General features: G+C 43.7%; 1 protein-coding gene across 1 annotated transcript; it reads right to left on the bottom strand.

The window, feature by feature from the left end:
- Positions 1-223: 223 nt before the first annotated feature.
- Klf6 (KLF transcription factor 6) lies at positions 224-9,066 on the bottom strand. The gene is made up of 4 exons (XM_059263445.1): positions 8,737-9,066; positions 5,253-5,826; positions 3,806-3,929; positions 224-3,352 (listed from the first exon to the last, which is right to left on the bottom strand). The coding sequence occupies exons 1-4, from the start codon at positions 8,938-8,940 to the stop codon at positions 3,301-3,303; spliced, it is 954 nt and encodes a 317-aa protein (XP_059119428.1). The 5' UTR covers positions 8,941-9,066; the 3' UTR covers positions 224-3,300.
- Between the last annotated feature and the right edge of the window lie 2,927 nt (positions 9,067-11,993).

Here is an 11,993-nt window from a genome sequence, read left to right on the forward strand (position 1 = left end):
TTTGAGGGGTGGGGGGGAGCAATGTCAAAAGCCTCCCTCCAGCTCCAGGGACAGCTGTGGTAAGTGGAAAGACAAGGAAGGCAGGCACTGAGCTAGGCCAATGGCCCTTAGAATTGCACAATGGTGATTTCCCGGGGAGGAAGCCAGGCTGAGTAACACAGCAGGAATTTGTTAACAGTCCCCTTCCCCCCACTGCACCCCAGAAAAACAACCAGGCTCCAGATGCTGATAAGAATTCTTTTTATGTTATTCGAATAAAAAATACATTCATACAGAAATATAACAATCTCGCAAAAAACAATTTCAAATAAAATCTTGTAAAACAAAATTTTACAAAAATCTTACAAAGATTCTTTAGATAACAGGGTGCTTCAAAAAAAAGAAATAAAGAAATTTCACTAATAGAAATTTTTTTTTTTTTTTAATTTCAAGCAAAAGTTCTGCTTGATTGAGGCTCAGTTATCACCTGAACAGAATGTACTTGCTTATTATGAAAATTACAGGCATGGACATACACGGCACCCAGCCCCACCCAGTCAAACAACATCCATGATGTTTCATAAGTGAGACTAGCCAGCACAGGTTTCCTTCCTCTTCTGTTTACCTTCTTACTTAATGGAATTGTTATGGATAAGCACACAGCAGGGCCAAAAAAGGAGTTTTCCAAAACCCAGCAGATCAAGTGCTTGGATTTTGAACTGCCAAACAAAAGTGCATTTTTCCCTTAAGCAAAATGAAATCCGTTCTGTAGAGAAATGTATTCATCAGCCCAGATACAAAACAAAACAAAACAAAACAAAAAAAGTTACATGAGCTTAATCATCGCTCATTTCCAGGAAGATCAAACAAAATACCAGCCCAGCCAGACTCATTCTCATAAATATATAGATAGATACATATCTATCTATCTATATGTATGTAAAGATCCACACCCAAAAAGCCAGCAGCTGGATGAAATATCAGAAATATCAGCTGTCTTCGCTGCGTTATGCCAATTTCGGGAAAGTACTCTTTGAAAAAGCTGGGAGAATCTACATGCTGGAAAAAATAGTTTCATCTGCATAAAAAGTATTCTAAAAAACAATCCCTGTGATCAGCTTACTCTTAGGTGAGATCTTCTAGTAAGGCTGAAAGTAAAATCCAAACCTCTGTGTGTCTGAGTCCAGCAAGTTGGCCAGTACTTTGTTCATGCCCCTTCTGAATGGCTGAAGGTACCCTACTATTCCAGGCTTGCCAATAATGACGAGCAAAATCAACAGGGTGGAATAGACTCAACGCCGAAAATGTCTTCAGCAAATCATTAAATTAAAGATAAAGCCTCTATAAAAGTTAGGTTATAGTTTTCAATTTTTTTTTAACCTCCTTTATGGCCATTTTGAAATACTTCTTCACAGGCTGTAGAATTTTCTAGCTAAACATTCTAGTTTCTTCTTAAAAAAATATTTATATATTATCTATATATAATATATATATACACACATACATACACATACTATACACACAAATATACATACACAAGAAATTTCATCCACTTTTTTTTCAAAAAAAAAAAAAAAAGCAGTATACTTTCAGTATTACCAACAGATAGCTAGACAGGTACTCAAAACTTGTGCCTTTTGAGCAAAATATTGACATTTTTTTTTATACGTCTGTATCTTTAATATGTGTGAAAATGTTACATAATAAATACAGCCGGTGTGTGTGATCTGTACAATTGTGCAAGGTCTCTAAAAGAGTCTCATGGTAGCAGAATTAGTTTTCAATTATCATGTCTATTTTTTTTTCCCCATTTTAATACTGACAGTCAAGTTGTTGGAAATGAACACATGTTGACATGTCAAAGGAGTTTTCACCTATTTGTCATTGTGGAGGATCTTAAAGAGGTGGTTTTTTTGTTGTTGTTTTTTGTTTTGTTTTGTTTTTTGTTTTCTTTTTTCCATATTATACATTGATACAGTACAATGCCAGGTGAAAAAAGAGCCTTAATTAAGCATGCATCACCCATACCCCTGTATTTGACCCCACAGAAGGGCCAATTGCATAAGGCACCATTATGAAGGTCAACAGTGCATTAACAGCTAGAAAACCAGAATTAGTCCTCAAGGCATAAATAAGAGAGACATAGCTGCATGAGAAAAACGTTTTCTAAGCTTAGTGGTTTGATCCACCCGACTGAGAAAAAAAGTTTATGTTCTTAGCCTAATGTCACATTAGACCAGTAATTTCCAGGCCCAAGCATTTAGACATTTGACACGTGTCCAATTTCTTCAAAGGGCACCTTAAGATTCTCCAAAAAGTAAACTCAAATTCTGAGTCATTGAAAATACAACCCTACACTGCACAATATCATGTTGCATGGGGAGTGTTACGAAACAGAAGGATCTGGGGGTCGTGTCTTGCCAGGCCTAAATGGCTTAAGGAATCCTTGTTTTAAACAAATTGAATCTTTTCATAGCTGCTTAGAAATTGGAATCAAGATTGGAGACCCGATTTAAAAATGGAAAAATATATATAGCTCCCCCAGACCATGCACGACTTTTTTGTAAGGGAAAATGATCACTGTTATTTGTAAATACAGCTTATACAACGGGTTACAAATGAGTTCCATGTAGCCAGGAAAACGAGCTACTTGACACGTTGCACACTCTATAGCTGCACCAGACACCAGAAGGCCCTTTCACACAGGAAAGGGGGACAGGTACGCCCCTTGCCCTTAACACTCACCACTATGGGGTCCTGAGTTCCCACTCCCACCCTCCAAGTTTTCCCTTCTTTTTTTTTTTTTTAAATTTTTTTTTGTTTTTATTTATTTTTTAATAAGGTGCAGACACCCTTCAGGAAATGATTGGTGGTCAACTCATCCCTTGGTATACTCCTCACACACAAAACATTCAAACTGCTTTTTTTTTTCTGTCTCTTGCAGTCATTTGCTACCACAAGGGGGAAAAAAAAAGTCTGCCTCACCATACAGTCAGTAATAGATCCTCAACATACAGTCATCCCACCCATTAACATTCTCAGTGCGCATGCTCACGGCAAAAGGCTCGGGAGCCTCTCAGAAGGTTAGGAACCAGTGGCGAGGCGAGTCCAGGGTCACCCAAACACCATGCACCGTGGGTGCTATGCCGATTCTGACATGACTTTTGTAGCCCTCAAAAGACCTTCCAAAGAGAGGCCCCTGGAGGTAACTGGGTAGGAAGCAAAATGGCATGCTTTGGCTGGTACAGGCATCCCTCCTTCCATGGCCGCCTCTCAGCCTGGAAGCCTCTTTTAGCCTACAGGATTCATCCCTCTTCTCCCTCAGAGGTGCCTCTTCATGTGCAGGGCCAGGTGGTCAGACCTGGAGAAACACCTGCAAGGGCAAAACAGAAACAAAGAAGTTAGGTTTTGCCTCCTGGATTGTGTGACAGACCAGATCCACACTTCCCTGTACAATTCCTCTGAGTCCTGGCCAAGCCTTTTAGGCACAGGGAACCCCAAGGGAGAGGAATACAAATACAAGAGGTATTCAAGAAACAGCTAGGAAGTCCCGGAAGTTCCATGGCAGAGTCTCAGTTTTTGAATTTGAAAACTGTTGGAGCCCATTTTGAAAACCTTCCCCTAGACATATTTCTTGTAGAAGCCTGGCACACTGCTTCCTAAGACTGTCAGTGTGTCACGAATTTTTTGAAAAAGCCCCAGAAATGCCAACAAATACCAAGAAACTGTTGGCCTTCTTTCCAAGCTCTACTGCACACACCTACTCTGCTCTGGTTGTTTCCCACGATCCCACCCTTTTTTTCCTGCGAAGCCCTCACTCACGTACCTGTCACAGTGAGAGCATTTAAAAGGCTTGGCACCAGTATGCTTCCGGAAGTGTCTGGTTAATTCATCACTTCTTGCAAAACGCCACTCACAACCTTCCCATGAGCATCTGTAAGGCTTCTCTCCTGGGAAGAGAGCACATGACAAGGGCACCATGATTTCACTGACATGATGAGAAGAAGAAGACTCAACATTACATACTGTGGGATGGATCTCTGTAGCCTAACGACCTCACTGTATGCTTTAACAGAGGGACAGTACCTTTGGCAAGCTAAAGGTCACAAGCATGGGTTCTTTCCTAACCTAGCCTGAAGCTTCACTCAGGCTGTTGTTCCAGGGATCTAGGTTGGACAAAGTCATGCTACCAAAATCAAAGATAACTCCTAACAATGACAATTACTCAGACTGCTGACATAGTTTCAGGGTGAGGTGTTAGCCCACAGGACCCACAGCCTTGCTGAGGGTTGAGATTTATTGCTTTCTCCATGGAGACATCCCCCACCTCCAGCACTATTGGGTTCCTTACTCATTTCCCCGTGGAATGAGTTGTCTGAGACCTCCTCCATTTCTACAAAACTGAAATCACGAGTTTCTGAGAAACCTCACTCAAAGACTTTCAGATCAGTTTCTAAATGGCAATCAGACAACCAAACTGGCATCACTGCCTCGCTAAAGTATAAGTACGAATTGAATAAAATGCTACCTATGAGTGAAAAATAATGCTCAAGTCAACCTGAGTCAAAAACTGTCTTGTTTGGGAAACACTCATATCCTCTCCCAGTTCTGGGCCTTTTCAGGGCCCTGACGTCATCTCTCTAGAATTTGACTATCATCTCCATAAGATAAGAATTCACAACGTGGGGCTTTCCTGCGATCCTTCCCCTCATAGCCTGTATGTTGTACTGGCAGTTTCAAACAAACAGAACTTCAAACCTAAATAGTGGCACTGAGTTAAGAAAGCCCTTGTTTTAAGTGGCTTTGTGACAGAGTATTCATAATAAACATCCACTGGCCAGGACTACTGCTCAGAACTCAGGCCTTAAAATATCAGGGTCAACACTAGCAATCTCCATGCTGCCCAAGGACCCTCTGTCCTGACCCTGGACTTACATGACAAAGAATGAGGAGCAACCCAACATAGCATGATGCATGCACAATGGGGAAATAGGCACCGAGGGGGTGAAGGTTTGGGTGTCCATGGAGAATGTGATCTGGCCTCTTGTTTACTCTGAAAGCATGAACCATTCATCTGATTCAAACGTCCAGTCTTTTAAGATTCTACTCTGAACTCCAAAAAAAGACCCAACTCCTTGGTGACAGGAATTTAGGAAGTGAGGATTTCCTTGCTTGTGACCACATCCTGAGGAGCCCTGGCTCCCTCCCAGGGATGGTGCAATTCACTGGCGCCCACCAGCGGCTGACCTCCCAGGCCCCATGAGGGGACTGACCTGTGTGAGTACGTTGATGTGCTTTCAAGTGGGAGCTTTTAGTGTAAACTTTCCTGCAGCCGTTAAAGTGGCATCGATGTACCCTCCTCCTGCCATCTGGGGAGGCGTCGCCACTACCCTTGTCACCAGACTTCCCCGAAGTCCCACTGCGAACCTTCCCTGGTGAGGGTAGGTCTCCTGGCCCACAGCCCCATAGTTGAGAAGATTCCCTGTTCACTTCTGGAGAAGAAGGAGGAGTGGAAATGACGGAGGAGCTCAGATTTCCTGAACTGACTAAGACTTCACCGATGGGATCAGAGGTAAATTTGGTCGTGGGTGAAAGTTCCTCAGAACTGTCTGAAGACTCGCTGCTGACATCAGAGTTCAGGCTGTTGGTCTCTAAGTTATAATTAAAGCTGGGGCTGGCCAGAGAGTCCTCTGGAGGACTGGAAGAAATCTTCAGTTCTGATTCTTCCTTCTTCTCCCGAGCTAGAATGATTTTGGTCCACAGATCTTCCTGGCTGTCAAATTTTATCTCAGAGGCTGACACGTAGCAGGGCTCACTCTGAAGATAGCGTTCCAACTCCAGGCAGGTCTGTGCAAAACGAACCACAAAAAGGCACGTGATTGTTACGACTACTGAAAGTGGAACTGAAAGCACATAGAAAAAAAAACATGCAACAAAAGACAAATAAATTATTTCTGTGCCACGTACTATGGGTCACAAAGTCTTCTGTAAATGCAATCTATTTCCTCGTGAATGTTAGAGAAAAGCTGATTCTAGGAATAGGAAGGAAAAACAGAGGTAAAACCTCTCTTGGTTTCTTCAGTGTTGGACCAATGGCCACAGAGAGTGATGATCACTAGGCCTGTTTTGTTGTTATAGTTACAAGTGTTGACATTTCTAATGAGGATCCTGGTAAACCACACAAAGAAAATCAGCCTTACACATACATCACACCCCCTCCCACCAACCTAACAGGTTTAACCAGATCGTTTGACATTCTCTAGAACCAGGAGCATCAGTGAGAGCCCCAGCCATTCACAAGTATTCACACAACAGGACAGAAAGATTGCACAGCACACAGTGTGGTCTTAAGACCCCCTTGGCGACACAGCTAATTATATAGGACTGGCCGTAGTCAGAGAGCAGACAGCAGATATCTGTCTGGATTCAAGGACATCAATAGATTTGAAGTGAAACCTCCCATTTCCTGTGTTGCTAAGATACATTTATTTTATATATACATATATACATATATATACATATATATATATATTTTTTTTTTTAATGTCATTTCCCAAGTACAGGGCTGTGGGTCCCACCAAACTTTAATGATTTCTTCACAGTGGTCAGAGGGAAACAAGAAACCTCAACAACACAAGTGGAGGAATTCTTCCAGAATGGCCATCTGCTATTGTAAAGGATGGAAAGGGGAAATTACTCCCTGGCCCTTCTGGGAGTCCCACAATGAACAAGGACTTTATCTCCTGGCCAAGAGTACAACAGTATGAGTCATCACTCCTATTTCTTTCACGCAATGCCAAAGGAGACTTCCTTTTGAAATTCTGACCAGCTGCCAAATAAGGACCCGGCTGAAATACACATGCAGTGTGCCATGGACAGGGTGCCCCTTCCCCAGCCCCGCAACCAACCTTTCAAGGAGCTACACAACTGCAGAGATCAGCATCCCCTCTCCCCACCATTTCAAACTTTCTAGCCACTGGAAAAGAAAAATGGTAGGAAACATTTTAGGATTAAATTATGTCGGCCCTGATTTTTCACTAGGTTTGCCTGCATGCCCATATAAGGTTGTCTGTGCCACTGAGTATTCCATTCTACAGATAGAAATTTCGACACCAAACTGCAACAAATTGTTATCAGGGTACAGACCATCTTGAGCACAGGCTACCAGCAAAAGGGTTAATGCTTACTAAACAAACAATGTGCCTTCTATCACAGTATACACATATCCTAATCCCTCCCTATAGACGCTTCACACAGCAAGCAGGAGCAAGCCAAGGAAGGGGGGGCTGCTTGTTTTCTCTTTCCCCCCAAAATTCGATGTCTGTTATAGTGCACACAGTATCTGAATCGAGGCGGCGATACATATTATTGATGTTCTAAAGAAAAGGCGAGCACATTTATGAAGATCTTGTTAAACTTTAATCAACTGGCTAATTTAAAATCTCCATTATGCTGATGAGCAGTGGGGACCTGATCGCAGCTCTCTGGGAGTTTAAAAGGCTCTGAAGGGGACCAGGAGCCAAGTCTGGCTTGTTGCCCAAATCCCAAATGCCTAAAGGAAACTACTAAGATCAATTTCAATCACGTCCCAGGGAGCAGCTTCTTTGAGGAGGAAAAATGAGGAGGGGGAGAGGAAGGCAGGAGAGGATTGTTAACAATTAAGCCGGCATGTGGAGGTTTCGGCCAACAGTTCGCTTTTCATGCGTTTTAAAGCCTGAGAGGTTGTGAAAACCACAGAATATATTTCATCTGCTAATTCACTTGGAGAAAAAAAAAAAAAAAGCCAGCACAGAAGGATAGAGAGACATCCACCGAACCATCGTTTTAAAGACAATGGTAAAAGTGTTCAAGAGCGTCTCGCCACTTGAGAGAATCACAAGACTTAGAATGGAGGGGGGAGGATATTTCTTATATTTCCGTTGCCCCAAATTCTAGTTCCATTAAAATGCCGGAAATCGAGATTTTTTTTTCTTCCCCAAAGTAAGACCCGAAGCAACTAGGAATGGACTCATTGTCATATGACTGACAAGTCACTTGTGTGCAAACAGCTCCCCCCCCCCCCCCACGCACACACACCCGCCGCGCAGTCAACAAGAAAAGCAGGTAAGAAAAACAAGGCAGACATTGGCGAATGCTAAGAAATTATCCAGAAGGAAAAGAAACTGCAAATGGCCTTGAGTTTAAAAAAAAAAAAAAAAAAAAAAAGAGCTACTGCATTCCGCAGGCAAAATATTAGACTTAAAAAAAAAAACTGGATGTACAAATATCAAAACAAAACCAAAATCCTTAAATCAAATCTTTTGGCAGTAAAGGCAAGCTCGTTCATATGACAAAGTCCAGCTGCGGAGTTTGGAGCTGGTACAAGCCCCAAACTTGTGCCAACGGCTCCGGTCTGGATCGGGCCGAGGAATTTGGGGTTCCCTCCCCTCAGGTGGATGCTCATCGGAAGCTCGGAATTAGCAAAAAAGAAAACAATAATAATAAAAAATAAAGAAAAACGTTCTGGGAACAAGAGCTCGCCTCCACACAAATGACAACTCTAGTCCTCGCTGCCGAAGGCTCGCTTTACAGCGCCTTCATCATTCCAGGCAGCAGAAGGGCATCTTAAGATCATTATTTTATTTTTTTTAATTAGGCAAACGCTAATCATCATTAAAAAGATGCACTTCCAAGCACACACCATCTTGCCTGCGCCTCCGCGAGACTCCTTCCTCGGCGCACCGGGCACGTGAAAAAAAAAAAAAAATCCGTATTTACCTGTTGCCAATATTCCTCCAGGGACGGCAGAGCCGAGAAGTAGCCTGTTTCGTGCACAATCTGTAGTTCCTGGAAGATGCTACACATTGGGAGCACATCCATGTCGGGTTGGAAAAGACAGTCCCCGCTGTCGGGAAAACAGGGAGGAGAGCGATCAGGAGTCGGAGCAGAAACAGTCCCCGGGAGCGCAGGTGAAAGTTTCATGCAAACTGGATGGCGCTGCAATCGTACGCCGGGTCCGGACCCTCCCGCAGCCCGCAGCGCGCCGAGCCCACGCAATATTTGCAAACAGCGGACTGACTGCAAGCGTAACCCCTGCAAAACTTCCCTATTCAAAGCTCCGCTGCCAGCCTCCCCCCTCCTCCTCCGCTTGGCTCCCCCCACTCCTCCTCCCCCCACGTGACCAGCTTGGAGCTCCGCCCCCAGTGATACCCAATCCGGCCGCGCCTGTCCCGGGGGCTGCGCGACGATGATGTCAGCTCGCACCAATCGCCGGTGCGGACACAGAGCGGCCCCGCCTGGCGTGACCGAGCCTCTCCATTACAGGCCTCTCTATTGGTGCAATTCGAACTCGGCCTGCGCTGATTGGAAAGACGTCTCGCAGGCTATTTTTAGCAGGGTATATATGGCGAGGGCTACGCCGCACCGAAGGAGTCGGCGCTGGGAGGTGCACGGCCCAACGCCGCAAATCTGCGGCCGGAGCTGGGGGAACCTGGCCGGGGCAATCCAGCACCTGTCCCCGTCGCCTGGCCGCCCGGTTCCACCTCTGATCCCGTCACCCGGACCGGGACCCAGCAAAACAAGGAAGCTGATATCTGCCCGGTTCCCTCCTTCCACATTCTCGGTCCCTCTGTGCTCGGTGCCCATGTCCCCGGATCCTTCTCTGAGCCTCCATTCTCCTTGGCCCCCTGATTTCTCTCTTTGTCCCGAATCCTCTCCATACTCAGTGATATTGAGGTGACCCGGAGTGGGCGCAGACAGCCCCGGGGATCCCTGTGTAGCGATGGGACCGTAGGACCGAATAGCAGGGGTACTTGATGCCTTAGAGTCACTGTATGGTAATTTCTGTCTGAATTCCTGGGACTGGGGATGAAGGGAACCCGAGACCCGCACGTTCTCCGGAATACTCCCACTTCCTACTCAGACCGAGGGGGAAACGCCGGAGCACCCCGAAAAGGCCCTACCTGACCTGTGGGTTAGATACACTCAGATTCTCGGGAATGAATTTTACCTATTGCAAGCGCAGCTTTTAAGTTAGCATCCCAAACAACCCGATAGTGTTTTAGCAAGCTCACATAGATGACCTGGCGCCACCCCAAGTTGGATAGCTGGGCATTTCCAGCTTAAAAATGCCCTTTTGCTTGATGCACAACTCTCATTCTAAGATGCAGATTCTACTGCTAATGGGGTAGAAATCTCTTTATCTTGTAGAAGGCAGTCTCCAAGATGCCTCACCAAGGTTAACAGGCTTTCCCGTGGATGTGTAAACAATTTAAATTAGGCTGAAGCTGACATTAATTTTTTTCCATATAAATTGTCTCCTAAAGCACACCATGATATTCATTTTTTTAAAAAAAATGAAGACTTTGTAACTAAACTTTTTGAGTAAAAAACCAGTTATGACAACTTCAAAAGTAATATTTAATGAATAGTATGCTTTTAAACGTTGTAAAATATGTAAAATAATTTTAGATGATTTTTTTTACATTTTCATATTTAATTTTAGAAGTCTAAAACAGATGCATGTACCAGAACTATAAGCTTATAAGGGTCTTAGATGGGGATACTTATGATTGCTAAATTGGGAAAAGTTATCTTTCCAAAAAAATGCCTGTTGTAGGGAATACATGAAGGTGACCATTGGCTTTCATTCATCCCATTTACCCTAGTGACAAAGAGGCAAGCCTGTCCCCGCTGGGTTTACAGGAAGGGAATGGAAATGGCTTTAGGATACACATGCATAGGTTGAAATAACTTCCCAGCGAAGCCCTTATACGGGGCTAGAGCTTTATAATTAGCAGTGAGCTTGTGACTTTGGAATTAACAAAGGAGCAAGAATCAGATCAAATCTATGAATGAAAGCCGGCATGAGAGTACACATGGTAAAGGATTAGGTGAAAGTACAAGACACTGACTAAGTGAAGGCCTTAATAAAGCCTGGAGGAGGCTGCAATTCCTTAGGGGTGTCATAATGAAGATATTGAAACTTCCTTTGTTGGATAGAGAATTAGTCATCATTTTAACACATTCCCTTACATTCCTATAGAATGTAAAAATTTCTCCCTGTCTCTTACAAGCACTGCCAGTTAAATAGAATATTTGCATAGTTTATTTTTACAAGAGTGAATTTAATTGGACATAATAGAGATACAATCAAAACTGCGACTTTCAGAAAAATTAATTAGTGTAAAAGTAGAGTACATTCATAGACTGAATTCCAAGTAGAATAAACTCTGTGACTTCCTGCTGCTCCCATTAGGCATTCAGCACATATTATTCACATCCTGTGATGGGGACAGGTACACATATATTTACAAAGCCGGCAAAAGTCTTTGTCATAGTTGGGGTAAGGGGCAGGGCTCCAAAGATGTTTTGAATGAAAGGCACTTGTACTTCTGAGTGTTTAACTATTGATGGGAAAATAGTCTTGGCTTTGTATGTAAGAAGGACTATCCATGAGGTCCGAGTAATACAGATGACATGACGTTTGATTTTTAAAAAGACTAGCAGAATCACAGAGGTCAGAGACTTTCAGACGGGGAAGTATGGAACGGAAGAAAAGCATGACTTTAGACTCTATCTGTCCATGCTATAGGTTTGACCTTGGTTACTGTATCCAAAGAGAAATAAGTTCAGCCTGGCCTGATGGAAATATCACTAGACTCTCAACGGTTTGAGAGACTGAGGCAAAAGGATTACAAGAGCAAGGCTTGCCTGCTCTACAGAGTGAATTCAAGGTTAGTCTGGGAACTTGATGAGACTGTTTCAAAAATCTTAAACAAATTTAAAAAAAAAAAAAAAAGATAAGAAAGGGGTTGAGGATACAGCAGAGGTAGAGTGCTTACCCAGGAATCACAATGACCCAAGTTCAGTCCCTAAACCACTGCACGGGGCTATGTTTACTAGAGGGTCCCCAGTGCCTGGTTTTGTGTTTCTTTTCTAGGCCATTTGTCTGTGCACACATTTCCCAATTCCTGCATTCCTGTTGTGGCTGGAGGCAGGGTGGAAAGCAGGGAAGAGAGGAGGCTCCTAGGGGC

Source organism: Peromyscus eremicus, chromosome 5, assembly GCF_949786415.1.
Source record: "Peromyscus eremicus chromosome 5, PerEre_H2_v1, whole genome shotgun sequence".
NCBI classification, from domain to species: domain Eukaryota; kingdom Metazoa; phylum Chordata; class Mammalia; order Rodentia; family Cricetidae; genus Peromyscus; species Peromyscus eremicus.